Consider the following 20,967-nt stretch of genomic DNA (forward strand, 5'->3'; position numbering starts at 1 on the left):
GAGGAAACCACAGAGAAACAGGGGCTTGTTAAAGGAAAGGTATTACAATAGCCCAGAATTGCATGGAGGCCCTGCCATCTCCTCGCCTGTAAACACTCTCACTGCAAACCTCCCTCACCCTGCCCAGACAGTGCTCTTGGTACCCTCCCTCCTCTGTCATGCTTTTCACATGTATGGCAACGTTCAACTCCATTAATGTATCTCTGAGGTACCAGTATGACTGACCCAGGAAATACAGTACTGTGGGAGGCAGAGGGAAACAGCTGCTGAGAAGTGCTCTACCCTATCTTACCCATATCTGTCAGATCACTTCCAACTCCCTAACCTCACTTTCTTGTCTCCTAAAGTGTTAACCTTATGCTTTGTCTTCCAGAGCCCTGGAGAAGGTCATGTGAAAATAATCAAAAGAGAGCTGGGTGTGGTGGCTCACGCCTGTAATCTCAGCACTGGGAGGCTGAGGTGGGAGGATCCTTGTGAGTTCAAGACCAGCCTGGGCTACAAGATGAGCTCAAGGCCAGCCTTAAACTGCATAGTGAGATCCTGTCTCAAAAAAAAAAAAAAAAAAAAAAAAAAAAAAATCAAAAGAAATCACAGATGTAAAGTGTCTCATAGTTTGATAGCCTTTTTCCTAGTGACAAAAGTTTAACCCAAAGGAGCAAGCATGATGCAGCAAATTTAAAGCTCTCAGTAGTTTCATGTCTGGGTATATCTTCAGCCTTTCTAGACCTTAGTTTTTTTTATTTGTAAGATGTGAGCATGGTGTATATTTTGTAGTGTTTATGTAAGCATCAAATGGGATTAGGTTTACACTTAATTCCAATGCCAAGGTTGGCTGGTGTTTCTTACAATCTAAGATCGGGCTGGTTGGACAATTGATGTCTACATGCTAAACAGAATATGTTTAACAACCAGTGACCCCTGAACTGAATCCAGGATAAAAGAAACCAGTCTTTTGTGTACACAGAAATTGCATACATTTGCAGTTAAGTCTTTTATGTGAAAATTTAATGTAATTCGTCATGGCTAACCCTGTGCACAAATCTGAGTTCTGCAAAAAGTGTTCATTTCATGAAATACCTTGTAGTAAACAGACATTGCAGCTAGCTCAGACAACAGGTGGAGAATATGGGCATTCAAGAAACAAAGATAGGCCAGCTCTTCCTCTTTTATCTGTCCCTAACAAACATCAATCCCAGCACCACAGAGATCTCTGAGTAGTTTTTCAGGAGGCTGAACTCTTCAGAGTTGGTAATGATTAGAATGACAATTGGATCCTGCCCCTCAAAGGGGCCAGGGTTTTCAGCACTTACATAGGATAAAGAAGCAACATTTCCAATGTGCATCCCCGAAGGGATGAGCTACCAGAAAATTAATTATCTTCTTTGCTGCCTCTCTCAGCCTCTCTACACCATTTATGGTAGCTTTCTTGAGGTTGTCTTTAATTTATGTTGGTACAGTATGATATCCACAGCAGGAAAAAAATGGAAATAAGTAAAGTAAAATAATCTACATGAAACCTGGAGGTTTTCCAGTAATCTGGAGCAGAGAAATAACTAGAAATAGTTGACATCATAGTATATTTGGAAGACACTGATATTGAAGTCACTTGGCCAAGGCCCAAGACTCAGCTCTGTCACTTACTTATGGGGACCCTGGCAGGTCTCCTTCAGGAGCAGCAGGTGGCTAATGTGTAAACGGCCCCAGTGTATTGCAGCCTACTGTGACTTACTGTGCGGGTAAAATGCAACAGAGACTGTGACCATCCCTATAAAGCACTGAATGAGTGTGTGGAATTCGCGTTATTCCTGTTAAGCCCTTTTCTCCTGGGAGATTTCCCCTGCACTGTCCATGCCGAGTCTGGGGAACAGCTCATTCCCGCCCCTGTGGCCTGCTGGGGCTTTGTGATCAGTGCACTCCGGCTCTTTCAGGTTTCAGTTGCTGAACCAATCTGTTCCTTTCTGCTCATCATCAAACAAATATCTGCAGAGAGCCAACAGTGCCTTGGATAGTGAGCTAAGAGTTGAAGGTCGAGAAGCCACATTACAATTTTGGCTGTTCTCAGGGAATACGTACCCTCAGCAACCTACCTACTCCTGAGCTGGTGGGCGCACGCTGCTCCTCAAACATCTTGCTGATGTTCGACCACCCTGCTCCCTTTTCTGCAACATCTCCTTAATGTTTGTTTCCCCTTATTTCTAAACCTAGCAAGCTGAAGACTGTTCTTTCCAAGTGTCACAATGTCCTGCCTCTCCACCTCCTACAAAAGCCACAGATATTTTCCCCAACTCAAAAACACAAGTGATACATTTAATTCTTCCTCTTTCAAGGCATTATGGTTAGTACTTTCCAATTCCCTTGGGCAAGATGTTCACTTTCATTACTGTGACATAATACCTGGTAGAAACAAGGTAAAAGAAAAAAAGTTTAATTTGGCTCTTCATTTCAAAGGCCATGGGTTGCTGGCTCCAGGCCTCTTGCAAGGCAGAACCATCACAGCAGAAGAGCCCTACAGAGAAAGCTGCTTACCTCATGGGAGCCAGAAACCAGAGAGAGAAAGATGGGAGATCTCCAGAGGAAAGAGTCAAATACAAGTTACAGTTTCCAAAGTTATACCACCATGACCACTGCCTTCAACCAGGCCACGCCTCCTAAGTTCCATCACTCCCATGAATGTCATCTAAGTTTGAAACCATCCATCTAAATTTGAAACCTTTCTTTGTGTACCAATACAAATCCCCCATGGAAAATCTGACCATTATGTATGGCAAACATGTACTAAGTGCCCTCAAGATCTGCTCACTTTCCGAAAGTGCCACCCCTGATCAGAGGACATTTTTCGTGGGACATTTCATACACAAACCATAGCAGACAACATTTCTCTATTTCTACAGACTCACATTCCCCTGCTGTCATACACCTCAGGTGACAAGATGAGCCACAGCCTGCCCTAGCTCCTCCCGCTTGCCTCCACCGCAGCTTATCCTGGACAGGGACCACTGGTCGGATTTTCTTAACATCAATTCGTCCCCGTACTGAGGTTTCCTTAAAACTGGGCTAGAGGGTCCAGTGATTTACCCTCATGCTTACACAGGGACTCAAAGGATGCCCTAAGTAGTTGAGCTGTACTTCCTGGAGTGTCAGTGATGGTATTTTAATGAAGGCAGCTTTGTTTTGCAAAGACATGGACTGGGAAATTAGTGTCAGCAGAGCTAAGGCAGAGACTGTCTTACATAATAGTGAAGGGCAGAGGCTGAGGTTAGTGACAGCCTTTAATTCTTTATAGTGCTGGAAACAGCAGCGTTGGGAGCCCCATGGGACTGGTCTCCTCGTGCTAATGGCACCTGGTTGGGGGAAGTAATGAGATATTAACATTCCCAAATGGACAGAAGATAAATAAACACTTACTTTTTTAAACAGGCAAGTTGCAGCACGGAAATTTTTCAGTTTTTTTCATTGTAAAATCAATACCCATCAGCAGTTTAAAATTAAAGGCAAGATTAGGCCTCAGTTTTATACATGTCTTATTGTATTCCAAAGGCTTTCTATTCAGTCAGATAAATCTCCTTTAAGAGGATTAGAAAACTTTCATTATCTTTATCTAACCTGAACTAACACTAAGTCTGAAAAATTAATCTATAGACTGGATGAAAGCCGATAGCTATGGGAAGCAGAGCCTTGGGCCTCTTTCTCGTGGAGAGCTGGGGTCTGCGTGTGCACCCCAGCAATTCAGCTGGTTTCTAAACGAAGAGTACATTGCTGTGTGGTCAGCTGAGAGGGAGGCTAGACCATTCCCTGAGGGGCTTCTCTGTAGATGGACAGAGCCATATTTCCCAGATGCCCAGGGTCAGCCTCTCCTCTCTCCGCCATACACCAGATCAGATGACTGGAGTCAGTGTGGGTGGTGTCGGGAATGTGGGGAGCATTAGTGTCTCTTAGCCATGCTGGATTGCTTGTTCCCCATCCTCTGACCCTTGATGGCTGGAGACTGGGGGGTGGGGGTACACCCTGAGTTTGTACATCCTGCCCAAGGAATGGCTCAAATTATCCTCAAAGGGCATGGCTTCAGCAGTCTGCACCACAAGCCCTGTAGGGCCTGCACGGACTTTGAGGTGCCCACACAACTGGCCTTCTTCCTTGAGAAGTGATAACCTCGCTCTGTTTGAGGCTGTTTTTGTGTAGGACCTGACAGTTATTCTTTTTATTTCATTGCCACATCACTAGAATGTGAAGACAATTTTGCTGTCAAGGCCATGGAGGTGTCACTGCGGTATCATTTCCATTGCTGAGAATTTCAGCTCCTCTAGAATTAAGCCCAGGTGGCAGCTGGGGTGGTGAGAACTCACAAGTCCTTGATTCCTACACCCCCACAGTATCCAAAGACTCAGCTGACCAGGTGCCTCCTACTTCCTTTGAAAAGAAGGCTCAGATGTGACCAGCATTTTCATCCCCAGGTGGGGGTACTCTCCTGACTCCCAAGAGTGAAGGTCACCAAATGCCTGGGCAGGGTATGGAAATGGGACTCTGTGACATCTCCAAATGTGCCACATGGGGGCCCTAGCGAGTCCCTCAAGGCATGTGGGAGTGGGAATGGCTCAAAGGATGGGCTGAACTGGAGGTCCCAGAGTCTCCTGGGGACCGGAAGTTGCAGCACACAGCTCTGCAGCCCAGCTATCACACTGCAATCTTGCAACCGGCCTGCAGTCATTACAGGTGCTGCCTTAGCAAAGGGCTGCTCCAGCCAAGGGAAGAACGAGCATCCAGAACTGAGCATGAATAGATGTTAACCCCAGTTAGCCTTTCTCCACAAGAGCAGCAGAAATGAATTCATCATATTTTTTAAAATCAGAGATGAAAATATTTCTGAGCTAAGCAAGGGTGCTGTTCACATTTCATAATCTAAAAATAAAAAAAAAATCTGTGCATTCTAAGGCATATGGAATCAGATAAAACTGGGGAGACTAAATTCCGCACAGGTACACTTTCTGGGAAACCACTGTCTGTCCCCAGGAAGTTGTAAAGAATATCCTGAGAAAAGTCCACCCCGACTTCTCATCTGGCAAAGGAAGCTGGTGTCTCTGTGGCCAGAAATCACCGCTTGGAGCTGCATTCCCACATGAGATTTGTCCTACAGAAAACACTTCCTATAGTGTTGGCAGTCGAGTTAGCCCAGAATAAGTGTGTCTTGATTGCTGCCTTGTCTGAAAATGGTTCTTATATCCTCAGAACTGTTCTCTGCACAAGTTTATAATACGTAATATTTAATATTTAGCATCCAGTGTCAGTAATCTGGGATTCTGACATCTCTTCACTTCTGCTTCTTAGCTAAAAAATGTAAGTTAAATTAAAAAATAGTTTTTAAAAAGAATCACATTGATACTGTGCCCTGGCTGTACTGATTCAGACTTCAGAAACTAAACAAGATGTGAAGCTCTTTTCCCCTCCTGCCTCTTTAATTACGTCAATTGATTTTCAGCAGCTAGAGGAGACATCATCAAGACTCGCAGCCCCCGCCATGGTACTGAGCATCACAGCAGCAGTGGCAGGGTACCCGACTGAGACACTCAGAGGCCCACCCAGAACATGCATGACCATCCAGTGACTATGCAAACCCAGTCTGGTCACATGCTCGATTTCAGTATCAACTCTTTTTTTAAAAAAATAAAGTAAGGCCCCAAAAGATTCTTAAGAAGCAATTTGATTAGCTTAGTGCGTATCAAGGTTTGATATATCCTGATGCAGCACTAGAAAGCTAAGTTATATAAGAAAGTTCAACCAGATAACATAAAACAACTTAGTGGTGAAGACATATGTGCTAGAGACAACACTAAGAAGCCTTTAGAAGCTGTTTCCTCATTCCATGGACTCCACAGCAGAAAATGACCATTCTATCTTCCTACATGGACAGAACAAAGTCTAAAGCACTCCTGCCCTCCATCACTAAAAGGAGCATCAACTTCTGAGCTCAGTTGCAACTTACCTTGCACTATGAGGTGGACTCGGGAAGTTTTGGGGTGGTTGTCCGTCTGCACGGAGCAGGTGTACGGACCCTCATCGTACACGTCCACGTTCTGGATCATGATGCTATACTGTGTAGGTGTGTTGACCAGGATGATCACACGAGGGTCTATGGACCACTTGTCATTTCCAGCATAGAGGATGGTGCTGCGGTTCAGCCAGGCTACCCGGGTGACCCGGTCATCTATGGTACACCTACGAGGTACAAGGGTAAGGACGGGAGAGGAGGCAGGGAGATGGGAGAGAGAGAACAGAAAAAGAAAGATGGGACTGCATCATAAATATCAAGTAGTCAGTGAAACAACACAGTACTAACACGAAGCAGCAGTTTTGATGAAACTTCCTGAATGCATGGCAACTGAGGCCCGAATCACTCTCAGGAGTGGATGATTCAAAACCATTTCTGTTGGATTTAGGGCCATATTATGTGCCAGTCTTTGCTGCATATTTGCTCCCCACCCCAAGTTTACATGAGAATTAGTTGATATTTCTTCAACACATTTATCACCTTGTGGGAGAAACAGCCCAAGGCACAGGGGAAGAAGAGTGGATCAGTACAGTATTTCACATCAGACAGACTGAAATCCACAGAGGCCACAGATAATCCACAAAGCAAATACTTAACTTGTAGTTAATCAAAACTTGCTCTTATGTACTGCCAGAACACCAGGTGATGGTAATCTCCATGTACACCCAAATCACCAGGAGTCTGCAGACTCCTGTTTGTAACACTGTAAAGTTCACCTTGGAAATCCAGCAGTGTGTAAGAGAGGCAAGGTTATCTCTTACGGTCTCAGGAGAGAAGAAGGACATTATCAGAGGTGCCCCTGTTCCCCCATGTACTCCTCCCTCTGCCCCCTGGGGAGAAGAACGTAATTATCAAAGCAGAGAGTACATCTCACCCACTCTCCTCAGCCAAGAAGGCACCCATTACAATGAAATTTGCTTATCTCAGTGTGTGAGCTACAGAACACCAAGAGTTACACAGAGATGGATGTGCTTGTTGGTAAGGAAGAGCATCTGCAGACGTCCTGGGTAGCTGAGAACCCGAGCACAGAAGCAAGACAGACTGGGGCTCCAAAGGGCACATTATGACCCACAGCAACCCTGCTGTCCCAGCAGTGAGAGGAGAGTGAGCCCAGGCTTCTAAGAACACAAGGAAAAGAAGCCCTGCCTCATTCATCTGGCCTTGTACCTGGCCTGCAACAGAGAGCCCTGGACAAGACTTAGGAGTGGGCCATGGAGGGTCCAGATGACAGCTCCTTTGGAGGGAATGTGCTGAGACCAGGGAAGCCCTAGCTCTGGTGGGTAGGGAGGATGAAGATGATACTGGGATTCCCTCCTCAGGCCCACCAGTCATCCAGGGGCAGGCGCAATGACAGGAAGCAGGGTGCAGGCTCAGAAGGATATTCTGAGTGATAACCAGAGACTGTTCTAACGCTTTTAAGGTGTTGTTCTCTCTGACTACACAAACCAAACAAGCACATTTTCACATGTGAACCACACTAAGTGAATAAGCAACGTGGGTGTTCCAAAGATCCTGAAGGTCCAGCCAATCAATCCCTCTGCATCGATTCCAAACTCAGCAATAGCCTGTTCCTTTTCTTCTTCATAGACATCTCCTCCCGTGGATAAAACTCATGAAGACTTAGTTTTTCCTGGCATAGACTCACACTAATGCCATGAACATCTCTATAGAGATATAATTTACTCTTATCTCCAGCCTAGATTCACTATGGTGAGTTCTGGAGGCCCAGCTGCATCCAATTTCAGAACTGATAGGTTCCACCTAATGCTTCCTTCCTGCTTCCACGGTGTGGTGCAGCTTGGGTACAGGGCAGCCCCTCATCCCGGGGCCTTGTTTAATCTTATGCTCTGTTTACCTCATTCTACAGTAATTTTCTATGTTCCTTGTGAAAACTAAAACCTTAAGGGACCTTCCTGCTCCTCACTTTCAAAAGTGTTTCTTAGGGCAACACATGGTGGTTCCATCTGAAGGCTGGAGCTCAAGTGGTAGAATTCTAGGCAGCAGGAAGCCTGAGGGTGGAAGGTAAATTGGGTCGCAGTGAAGGCCTCTCCTTCCAGGCCCAACTACACAAATCTCAGGGATTGAGTGCAAATGCATATTCTTGTTTTCTTTTTTCCATAGGCTCTGCAAGCTTTTGCACATTTTTAAATTGACATAAAAGTTTATTTAAGTTAGACTTTTAAAGGATTCATTTTTGTTCTATAGAGAAAATCATTTTAAAATAAAAATGTAAATTTAAAATAAAAATTGTAAAATAAAAAATGTAACAGAAATTATTTATGTGTGTGGGCATACATGTGTACTTATGTATATATCTGTATATATGTGCATATATATAATACATATACAGGGGAAATTTTAAGACAACTGTAACTATAATCATAATTCTGCACATTCAAAGTCCATTGATAAGCTTTTCTTTGAAAGTAGAAAAAGTGTGTTGTTCCATTTGAACCTGAACTTGTACTTCTGTTAAATATTCCTCTATTTGCAGGATATATTTTACACTTAAAGCTCTTTTATTGATCACCTAACATTTATATGCAACAATACAGACAGATTGAAATTTAAATTTCTTTTATGGGCTATGATCATAAAACTCTATGTAATAATATTTGCTCTGAAAAGGAGTTATCATTACAAATATAAAATTGACAAAGCAACATAAATCTATTGTACATTTTAATTAATAATTAAACAAAAATTATCTTTTACTATAAATTCAAGTTTAATTACACTGAAAAGCCTTTTCACAGTTCTACAAATAAAAGTGTTAATGCTCAAATGAGATAGTATATAGGATAAATTCTGTTCTTGTATTTGCTTTTAGAGAAATCTCATTCATAAAACCACAGAGATGGAAATAAGAATTTTGTATAGCAATGACATTCAATTCTATGAATGCTAAAATATATGGCTAAAATCACATAGTAATATACCTTCAAAAATTACTTTAATCATCTCACAGCTGACAATTCAATTAGTTCTTTCTCAACTTCTTTTAAAGCAATGAATTGGAAAATACCTGATTTGCAAAGAGGTGTGTAGCCTAGTATTAAGTTTGTTCCATTTCTCAGTATCTGCGAAGTATACTGATAATGTTTTACCCAGTCTTATCAAATGACTATAAAAGATCTCTTTTGCTAGAAGCACCTCGCTTAATGAATGGACTCAGAAATGTTGGGGGAATCAAAATGCTGTTTATTTTCATATACTAAACTGTACTGGCCTCTGTAGGCAAACACCTCTCATCACCGAGCTGTTTGCTGATGGAGAACTCACGGGGTCTACCGCGAATTCACGCTCAGGCAGCCCTACACCACTGCCTTCCTGGCTCAGCTTTGGTGGGACTCCCACAAGAGCAGTGCAGTAGTAATAGGAAGGTGAGGGAAGCAAGCAAGGAAACACTGTCTATTGGCCAACAGGGAAAGTGAGAGCAGTCAGAACTGAAGGCAGAATTGCATCCAACCGCAGGTGGTTTCTCAAGCAGAGAAGGTGTAGGGAATTTGAGATGTCAATGCATTTCACTGAAGACCAAAGGTACATGCAGCCAAGGTAATTCACTGCAGGGTCTAGCAGGGACTGGCAACTTTGAAACAGACCAGTCCAAGTCTACCCTTCCTGGCCAGTGATAGAACTGTGGGGGACCGGCGGCAGCTGAACAGATAAGAAGTATGAAATATAAATGACCTTTATTTTGAGAATGCAGGGAGAGACCCCGGCAATCTCTCCGTGGAACATGTGGAGTGGGGACATACATGTAGTTTAGGTTGGGGGTGGTGCCTAGTGGGCATTAGGGATGCACAGGTATCTCATTGGCTCTCCTTTGGCGCCAGAGGTAAATTCCTAGGGTGGGGAAGATGGAGCTCTTTGGTTCTGCCTGAGGCTTTATCAGCTACAGTGTCCTGTCGGGGCCAAAACTCTTTCAGCCAGATTGTGCTCTGAGGGCCCTGGCTGCACAGCGCTTGGCCAGCTGCTGCTCTTGTGTGAGCATGCTCCAGGTGGAAGGCAGTAGTCATGTACTTACTCTTTGCCCTGGGCCTCATTAGTGAGCCTGGAGTGCAAATGAAAGAGAGCTGTAAAAAGCCACCTCTGATAGGGCAGAGATGCTTCAGACAATTCACACAGATCCAGAGCCCACAAGCAGCAAAGACACTCAGGCAGGCTCATGCAGCTTAGGAGAGTTCCTCTCCTCATAACCTAACTGTGTCTCAGAAGAAAGTAGAGTTCCGTGGCTTCTTGCTTTCTTCTATCACCATAGGACTCCTCCACAGGTCCCCCTGACAGCAGGAAAGAGAGCTCAAGAAAGGACTTTGAAAGCCTGCTGAAGTGTTCTTCCAAACTCTGGTTCCTCCCTGCTGTTTGAGGCAGTATCTCGGACCCTTTTTAGCATGGAGTGGGGGGTGCTTCTGATGGTAACTAAGACAGGACCGAGAGGCCAGTTGAGGAAGGTTAATGACAACTTTCTGATCTCTTGCAAACTCTTTCAGATAGCTGAGGTCCTTACACTCCAAGACAATTCAACCTATAAGTCCTTAAAAAAAAAAAAAAATAGAGCTCATGACAAGTCTATTACAAATGACCTCTACAGGAAAGTTTCACTTGTACTGCCTCAGGAACAGTTTATGAATTTTACATAGCTAAAAACATTTGTTTCACATAACTGACCTTTCAGAAATAGTCCGCATTATCCACATTATATAGATTAGGAAACTGAGGCACAGACAGATTCAGAAACTGATCTAAAATCACACTGGTACATTCAGGGCATGGGACTTCAGTTGAAGCAGCCTGGGGCTGGTGTTACTACTGTCATGGGCTACAAAGGATAAAATAACTTGTGATTTTTACACATCTTTAAATCCTCTGTGGTCACATATTCACAGATAAGGTAGAAATAAGACTTGGGGAGCTCTAAAAGACGCCTGAGAGATATCTGAAGGCAGGGTCTACCATATCAGAAAGGCAAAGACATCCTGGGACAGGGTCCAGCACTTCAGGGAAGAAACAGGACCAGGAAACAGAGTTGTTTCTGAGATTACTGTTGCTTTTATTTTCAAAAGGATAAGCAGTTAGGAGAAGTCCACACCTTAAAGCCGTCCTGTTGAAATTTTCGTGAGCATCAAAATTAGACTCTCACCATTTCCGAGATTCCAGCCGGGTGGGTAGAGCACTCGGGAATTCATGCCTTTCTGACAAAGTCCCAGCTGCACCTAGTTCTGCGGCTCTGGGAAAGCATCTGGGAACCACTCACTTCATTAAAGAAACCAGATAGGAAATCAATTGGGATTTTTACCAAAATAATAAATGCTTATTGGAAAGCAAGTTAGGTACACTGTAGCTTTTTTCCTTCATGTTCTTTATTCTTGCTTTTATTTTTTTTAATTTTAGAAACAAAACAAAATAAAAAGGATAGAAATGATACAAATTTTCAAAAAAGTAGGAAATCAACAGTAATTAACATATTGCATATTGTTATCTTAGAAGTAGTTATTCTGATTACAAGATTTAGACACAAAAAAGTGATCAATCAGACAATGAAGCACAAACTTCTTTTTGATGAACACTGAGATTAGTAGCACAGTTATTCATCATATATATGTGTGTGTATATATATATATATATATATATATATATATATATAGTTTTTATTTTTAGATTTGCCCCTGAAATGCAAAAGGGAAGTTCCATAATATACGCAACTGATGTCTGACAATCACCCAATGTATACTAGACAACCTTCTAGGAGCTGAGGATACAGTACGGAAGAGAAAAATATAGAAGGGTTAGGGACAGATAGTAAGGGGGAACTGTACTGACTGATGGAACAGCATGACCTGGAGATACCCTGCTGTGGTGTGTGTGCCAGGCCTTGGATGTGTGCAGTTCTAAATCAGAGTGCAGGAGGATGCTGCCTGCAAACCCATCGCACTTGAGAAAAAAAGCTACATCTCACACATGCACACAATGATGTCGCTAGCTGGAGAACAGGTCCTTTAAACCAGACTCACAGATGGTGTCTGCCCTGTATAGATAACTTTGCAGACGTTACTGCTGAAACAATGGACATTTTTAGAAACTGGAAATCACTAGAAAAAGCTTTTAAGTTTCCACTGTGATTTGGGTAAAACCTAAAATATAATGGACAGCCCCCCACCTAGGGAGAGGCACACGCTGTATAATTTCTGAGACCAGCTCGCCCTTTTACCTTACCATTCCCTTTATAATGCACTGCTAATATCACCAAATGTACTGTACCTCGTTTGAGGCCCTACACCTTCATTTCTTAGGCTGTCAATGGCACCTGGATATAGTACCACATCAGTGCCACCAATTCTATCACTGGTATGTCTCATGGCCCAGCTGGCTGTCGGGAGGAGAATGACATTGACTTACAGTGACTGGCCAGGGTTAGATGATGTTTCTCAAACTGGTATCAAAAGCTTGTACACATGATGAAGGACACAGCTTCAGAGATATATGTGTGCATATGCCTGCCTGTGACTGTGTATATTAGACACAGACATTTGGGCACACACACACACACACACACACACACACACACACACACAGGGACCAAGGAGTCCTTTTGTGTGTTTTTTCAATTCAGTGTTCTTATTTCTGTTATAACCTGGAGAATGTGATACATATATCTCACTTTAGACTTAACTGTTCAAATTTTCCCTTGGGTGCTAGCTCAATTCATTGTCTCAAGCTAAGGAGAAAAGCCAGAGGTGACTCGTTCAGGCCATGGTCCACTCCTGCCCATGAAAGTGGAATGTGACTGGACCTGCCACAGTAATGAGGGCCCCAAGGGTTGGGATGGCCCAGGTGGAAAGAGGACTTTGTCATCGTATGTCACATGCTGAATTAAGGAGCAGTGGCCCACAGCTGTCAGTGCCAGTCTGTACAATACAGTGTCTGTATTGTAACTTGAGATTTAATTTTAATAAAACTTCATATCTGTTCCATTAAACAAATGTTACCAATTGAAATTTTACATAGGTGTGTGTAACTTACCTTTTTCAGAATTCCGAATCATACATTGGAATACACTGAAGGCCTTTATACCTAGTCTTACCATTCTGTGAACATAAACATTTTTAAAATGTTACCACTGGGAATTGATGAAAATCTGGTCTCTTCCCACTTCTTGCCTGTGCCTTAAATGAGTCTTCTGGAGTCTTCAATCTAAGAAATGCTGTTTAAGTTGATAGGCTAAATGTTAAAGCCCTCAAAATGCATGTCTCTAAATTTCCTTTGTTGATATATTTTCCAATATTCAATTCTCTTTGGTTTATCATGTTCTTTGATTTTTCCCCAACAATCAGGAGTTTCTGTTTAGAAGAAACTTGATTATCAAACTGTATTACATTACTTGATATAACACATCAAAATATGTTAATAATGCTAGTTCAAAAATGAGAGGAAGAAGATCTTGCTTTAGAGAACTCATAGAGCTATAATAAATGAATTTTTTACAGGAAAGGAGAACAGGCAAGCCAAAATGAAATATTTTTAGATCAACTCCCAAGGCATTCTAAATTGCAAAACCTGTTCCCCTGAGAGGATTTAACTCCTTGGTTATTTCCTGAGTTACAAATAGAGCCAACTTCAGAGCATCAGCAAGACCCTAAATTATGTAAGGGAAAACTTTATGATTCAGAGATTCAGAAATTCAATGGGAATAATAACTCTGCTAGAGCTAATATTTGCCAATAAGATATTGGTTAGAAATAGATCAGAAAGCCTCTGCAGAAGAATGCAGGGGAAGACTGCTCACAGGAAGAGCACAGAAACCCTCCAGGAGAGAAGGTTGACTTCCATGGCTGGCATTTATATGCCATCTGCAGCTCACTCTGTGTTGGAAGGAACTGGAACTCTAATCCCAGCTGGGGTTGCCACATTATTGCACAGAAAGGAAGTGTGAGCATTCGTGTGTGTGCTGGTGCATGTGTGAGCGTGTGTTTGTGCATGTGGAGCAGAGTGACTTTAGGTAGAGGTAACATGCAAATGTATGCAGGATGAGGTCCCCAAAGAAAACAGGAGCTAAAACTCAACCAAGGGAATGCAAGCAGCCTCACTTGAAGCAGAAACCAGCTGCAGGATGATGGCGTGCTATGGCCCCAGCCCTGACAGCTCACATACAGATCCATCGGAACAGTGCTCCCTGTGTGCAGCAGACAAAGGCCACTTCCCAGTCCCACTGCACAGTGCGGCTGCCACCCACACACAGGGAACTGCAGAGCTCTACAAGGCAGCAGGCTGGAGTTCAGAGCAGAGCCCCTGACACAATGAAGGAAAATGAGGAGAATGACTTGTGTGGAAAGACAGCTCCACAAAGAGGTGGAAATTATTTACAGCCACAAAGGAAGAGTTAAACTGCCTGGCTCTGGGAGGAGAGAGGAGGAGCACTCTAGCTTGGTAACAGAGGTAAAGCATAGAGCAGTGAAACACAATTATGAGAAAGAAAGGGTAGACAGGAAGGCACGAGAAAGCTCTTTGAACAAAACATTAGAGTGAAGAAACTACCTTATTTCCTGTCTTCAAGCTACTGTGTAAATGCAGAGTTTGTTCTGGGGGACCACTTTGTAGGGTTCCCAAGGAGATGAAGGCAAGGCCAACAGAAAAACACCAACAAAACCATCGTATGATACAGTGCTTGATTTCATAGTACTTCATAGTCTTAGGAAAATTGCAGAATACAAGAGGATTCCTGTATCACATTCTGAGACACAAAAAGTACAAATTCACACTCCCCGCTTTGTAATAATTTTTACTAAGCATTTACTAAGTGCTAGGTACTCTGCCAGCCACTAAGAATGAGCTACAGAGCTCAGAGTCAGTGCTTCTACCTGCCTGGTCCTTGCAGGCTAGCTCGAGCAATATGCAAATAGCCAAAGTGACAGAAGTCTGGTATCTGAGGACAACAGAACTGAGACAACTGCTAGGATGGTCACACGGGTGGTGCTGGGGGCTGGGCCTATAACAGCTACAGTGTAGAGGCAGACCCCTCAAAGAAGCAGTTAACCTAGGCCTGGAAACTGAGAATCAACCCAGGCATGGAATTTTGATTCACAGAGCACATTAAATGAGGAGAGGTGTGCAGGTCCTAGGATATGAACCGACTTAGGTGAAGAATACAGTTGTAGCCAGAATGGCCCACATGGGTTGGTGATTCCAGGTAGGTCTTGGAAAGCTGACAAGTGGCCAAATTCTACTGAAAAGGTTGCATTGCTTCCTGATGGGATAGGACATACCTGAACACATGTAGGTAGAGACATGCCAGGATCCAGTGCACACTGCCAACATGAATACAATGCGCTTTCTTTGTAAGATGGACTGCGGCAGGCAGAAGGGAGTATTGCAGCCTGTGGATCTGGTGGTCCAGTCACGTAGCAAGAAAGTCTCCTGCTCTAGAAGTGGGGAGAAGCTGCAGAAGGCAGTGGGGAATCAGTGATGGAGTACTAGGTGCTGATAAAGTTTGCAGCTAGTATGTTCAAGAACTTTGGCAGCTAAGCAGGAGAGGAGACAAAGAGATTTTTATTTAGCTGGTGTTGTTGTTATTCTCATATATTTGTTTTAATACTGTAGACGGTTGGCCACAAATTCACTTTGCATAAATTTACTGAATACCAACTGGGTACTAGGACTTCTTAAATTTCCATGATCTCCGAGATTTGCTATGCATCTTGTTAATTCATTATTTCTGAGTAAGGACCGAGTCTCTCATTTCTCAAAGTCTCTGAAGTTGCTGCAATGTAACAAAGACCACCTGCACTTCGAGCAGCAGGCCTTGGACATACAGCTGTGAATCGGGCTCTGCCTTCTTACCTTCCCACGCATACATACCGATGAGAACAGTCTCACTCAATGAGACCAAATGGTGACACAGGAGAAAGGGATCAGTCACAGAGGATAATTACAGCGAGGGTGTGCAGTCCTTGCATCTAGAGCAAATGAGGAAGCGTGCTTTCTCTGCAGTGTCTAAGGGAAGAGTAAAATAGTCCAGACACAGGCACCCTTGTTCAGGTACGGGAAAAGAAGGTGGCAGTTGAGTGATGATTTCTATTTCTTCCAACATGAATGGTAAAGTTATCAGTTGAAAATAAATGGGAGAATATAAGACAGGAGATGGACGATGCAAGAAAAAAGTGGAAAAAACTGCGGCAGAAAATAAGAGCAAAATTACTCTGGTGCCGTGGTAGGTTCCTAGGCTGCGCGACGTCCCCTCTGCAGGTGATGTCAAGGACAAACAGGGACGATGCTGTGCCTGCTTCAAGATCATCTCCTGCAGTGCTCAGAGACAGGTGTGGCAGCTGCGGACAAACCGGGTGCCCACAGTTTGGCTACGTGAAGTAAGAGTGAGAGACGCCAAGCTTTAATGCCGTGGAGCCCTGTAGAGGGGGAGAAGAAAGGCAGGTGCAGCGGCTGGCGACCAGGGAGACCAGGCCGGCTGGGTGCACTGCATATCCTAACAAGACCTGTGAGTGCACGAGTAGGAAGGAAACAAACCAAGCCTGAAAGCAAGCAGTGCTGACCTTTGTCAACAAAGGGTCCATTCAGAAGCCAGGTAGTACTTGGCTAGATCTGGAGAATGACAGCGGCTGTTGAGAATTCTTCATGAACTTTGATGACACACATACAAAATGAAAACTACAGAGGTATTACATTGTTGGGGTACTGATAGGCCTTGACATTAGACAAGGGCTCTGCTGCCTACTAACATAGGGACCTAGGATAAGCGTTTCAACTTCTCACAACCCTCATTTACCCCTCTGAGAAATGGGATAGAAATGTTTACCTCACAGCATTGTTCAGTATAATCATGAGGACTAAAGGAAGCAAGGCAAAGACAAAGATCAACACCAATAGAGCCTTCTCTACTGTTTTTGCTATCCGAGAGCTTGGTGGCCTTGATTGGACAAATATAACCCAATCTCTATGATATGGGGACACTTGATATGAGTCAGCTTAATTTGGTGGTGCTGATTTTATCTGCTTATCATACTCATAGGAGTGCTGAAGCCTTCACCATCCATATTTTCAAATCTTTAAAGACCAGATTTTAATCTAGCATTGTTGAACCCAATCAGTCTTCAGAAGGGTTTATCCTAATGATTAATAAATGTGAGATTTACAGTTTTAGTGTTGCCTATCTAATTTCTATAGCGCATTTCCAATCTAACCATAGATTCTTGTCTTTTAGTAAGATCTGCTGCCTCATTTTTTAATGTATCTTTTAATTCAGTCTTCTTTATTCACCCGAGATGGAGTTCTGCACTAGGATTTCACTTCCCTCTAAGGTTTGGTTTTCAGTTTCCTGAAAAGCCACTGAGACAACTATAACTATATTTTGATCATGCCCCTCCACCAGTGACACACTGGGTGATGGGCTGGTTTCTAGATTGATGACCTGTGGTTGGGAAAATGCTGTATTCCTAAAAGCACACAATTGGGAGATCAATCAGCACAACTGTGTGCACCTGAAAGGGAACTCTGTTGGCACACAAGCTCCAGGAGCTTGAGCAGCAGTGTCCTTGTCCTGGGCAGCTTTATAGACAATACAGCCCTCACTCCGGAAGAATCAGACAGATTAAGACACACTGAAGTCAGATACAAACTGTCAGAGCTGATGATGCAGGGGCAGTGGCTCGACAGGAGTGGGGGTAAGATCACAGGAGGGCGAGACACGTCAGGTCAGCAGTTCAGAGGCAAACTTTTGATACCCATAAGAAACACTGTCTGCACAGACATCTCAGGAGCCCATGGAAAGGTGACAATTCCTCTCCTAGTGTCACTTCCATCCCAAGGAAGCAGCAGAGGCTGGTGACATGGCTTTTGAAACCAGAGGTGGGGTTTCATCCTTTTCATCCTGGTCATGGAAGACAGACAGCTGCAGAGTTCTGCTCTACAGAGGATGAATGGGACAAGGAATTGGTGTGCTGCCACCTCTCCCTTCAGAATCACAATCTGGTTTGGGGTGTATGCTTTGGGTCTCCTGTTGTGACCAATTTGAGCCAAGGGGCTGAGCACAAAGCAGAGTGATGCTCCATCCTTAAATTTCAGGGGCAGTGAGTCCTGGGATAAAGAACAGAAGTGTCTTTCCAGATGAGAATTGTCAACGTCTCTCTTCCCAACATCCAGCCACCTGTCTCTGGCCCCTCTGGCCCACTGTGTGTGCTTCCACATGGGGCATAACGAGGAGGCCTCGAAGGCCTTTACACCTGCCTACTCATCCTACAACTCTCTCAAGGCTCCGCCCTGGCCAGTCCACAAAGCTGTAAGAAGCCATCCAGAGCAATTCCAGTATTCACCTGCCACCTGGCTCCCTCTCTGCCCACCTTTCTCCACATGGAATGGTTTGAAAACCCAACCTCCCGATTTGTTCATTATACTTGGCAAAGAAGTGAACAGGATGAAATTAAAATGTTTCCAAGCACACACCATTCTAATTCTATTCAATAGATTATCCTGACATATTTACTCATGACCAGTCTGTCTCAGTATCATCACGAAAAAATATAAATTAAAATTTTAAATTAAAAGCAGAGAGTCGGGGGAGCTGGATATCTTTTTGAAGAATGGCACAAGTCAGCCACAGGCTTCCTGCATGGGTGCCGTGGGAACAAAGACTCCAGTTCTGCAGAAATTACAGCCCACGGATTTCCTGCGAACACCTTTCCTCATATAATATACGGGATCCCGGAATCCCACCGATGGGCTAAACCTCCATGGTCGTTCTTCTTTCTCAGCACTATGCATAAACAACCGTCTGTCTCTCCATTCAGGGAAACCTTACCCAGAACTGCTAATGGCTGATTTATTTATGAAACTAAATGACAAACTAAAAATTGATTAGCTTGTGTTCTATCTATAGGATTTCTATGGGACTTCTGAGTTAAGAGAATAGAAACTTTAATAAGAAGTATATGAGTTCCAGTCACAGATCTATAATTTACTCAACTCCCAATCCTTTCTGAGCATCAGTTTTCTCAATTATAATATGGGAAAAATATTTTTAAAATCATAGGCTGCGGTTAACATTTAAAGAAACATTCCTTCTTATTACTATTTTCAGACTTCTGGATCACAGTAAATTTTCACTAAATAGATGTTATTTTGTTTATGTAATTACTCAAAGTTTTAATTATGTAGCTTTTCCTTAATGTTTGTCTCTTAATGTCACTATCGACCTATCTATCTATCTATCTATCTATCTATCTCAATTCTGTTTGTCAAGTGAAGTAGGGCACATCTCTCTGGATCCCACCCCATAGCCTATGTATATATATATATATATATATATATATATATATATATATATATATACATATATATTCAAGTGATCGTGGCTGCATGCTCAACTAGGACCTGATTTGTTGGCCTGATTCATTCTGTGCCGCCCTGAGCAGAACACACATCTGAGTAATGCCCCATATGAGTTTTTTAAAAATGAACTATTCATTAAACAGACAGATGGATGGGGACAGATGGGAGAAGAGATAGAAATGAAGTCGTCACTGCCTTCACAACCACTTCTCCCATAGATTGTCAACTCTCTCCCTGTTTAAAAATATATGTTATGTATTTTTAATAAGCCAATCATCTCCAGAACAGCAACTTATTTTATATAGATTATGCGAACTCTCTCCTGTTAAAAAATAAAATAGAAGGCAAGAGAAAGCCTCTTTCCTTGTGGCAGAGAAGACCCAGGGAGAGAGATTCCCTAAGGGCAATAAAGTCACATAGTTAACTTTTGCAAATGTTCCCAGTTCGGGTCAGAGAGTTGCAGCTTTTAATTTATGTCACCCAGAGTTCTACATGCCTATGGCTAACAAAGGAGGAAGAGGGCGTCCTCAGCTCCTGGGGTGTCTAGATTGTACATGGGAATCAGAAGAGCAAGAAGCCTGACCTGAAAGTTCTCCCATGTCATTCATATGTAGAGCAAAGGGTGAAACACATATGTGACAGTACTCAAAACATGTGCAAAATGCTAAGAAAGTGCATCGTTCAACAAACACTTGTTATTGAAAGGCATGAGAAGCAATGGCAGGCAAACCAACATTTCACCATAAAAAGGGGAGGCTGCATTTTATTAATATGGGTCATAAATAAATTGAGAAAGAGAGGAAGCAAACAAGGAGACAAAGCATCAACAGGGGGAGCAAAGAAAAGAGACAGTTTGGGTCGAAAATGTGTAATTTGGACATCACAATGGCTGCACCATCTTAATTGTGTTCTAAAGTGAACACTGAAAATCATCGTGCACTTCCTGGCACACGTTCATTACCGGTTCCTGTTATTCTTGGACGAGTTTCCTGCAATGCTCATTACTCGGCACCCAGCAGCTCTGCCGTCCTGCTCCTAAGATGGAACCTCAGGCTGCCCTTGCTGCCAGTCCACACCAGGCCTCCCACTATCCTGCCCCACATACACCGCAGCAGCAGGAGTCCTAGTTAGGCCACAAGTCCAGAGAAAAGAGGCTCCTTTTGCTCAAATTAACTGTGGGAAAGAAAAGAAGGGTATGGCTGAGCTAAGCCCTAGGGGATTCCAGCAGAGTGGAGAATTACTCCTGTCTCAGTTCATTATAATGAATAATAAAGAGATACTTACATGTGCTTTTTGGTAAATTATTCATTTTGTGCACTGAAGAATCATGGCAGTGATGTGTAAGGGAGACAACCAGTGTGTCTGGGTTCCTGTGCCTCCCTGATGTAAGGCATTTCCAAAGAGCCCTTTCCTCCGCTCATTAGGGAGGGAAGGAGTCAGGGATCTTAAAAAGAAGAGGCTTGCATCAGACACCTCCACTTTCCTCCTTGCTCGCTGTGCAGCCTCCTGTAAGGTCCAGGCTATTTATAAAGGATTTGTTATTTTAGTATGGCTCCAAAGCCACTTGAAGCAAACTGTGAGGCTCAGCAGGA

General features: G+C 43.3%; 1 protein-coding gene across 6 annotated transcripts in view; it reads right to left on the reverse strand.

Annotated features, from left to right (window-relative positions):
* The window catches only part of Opcml (opioid binding protein/cell adhesion molecule like), a 1,064,190-nt gene that overhangs the window by 211,303 nt on the left and 831,920 nt on the right, over positions 1-20,967 (reverse strand). For all 6 annotated transcript variants that reach the window (XM_063256111.1, XM_063256110.1, XM_023566162.2 and 3 more), the window contains one exon: positions 5,978-6,210. In XM_063256111.1, the coding sequence (XP_063112181.1) occupies positions 5,978-6,210 (233 nt within the window). The remainder of the gene's footprint in view (positions 1-5,977; positions 6,211-20,967) is intronic.

This window comes from Cavia porcellus, unplaced genomic scaffold, assembly GCF_034190915.1.
Source record: "Cavia porcellus strain 051 isolate PalLab524CR breed Dunkin Hartley unplaced genomic scaffold, mCavPor4.1 scaffold_9, whole genome shotgun sequence".
Classification (NCBI taxonomy): Eukaryota; Metazoa; Chordata; class Mammalia; order Rodentia; family Caviidae; genus Cavia; species Cavia porcellus.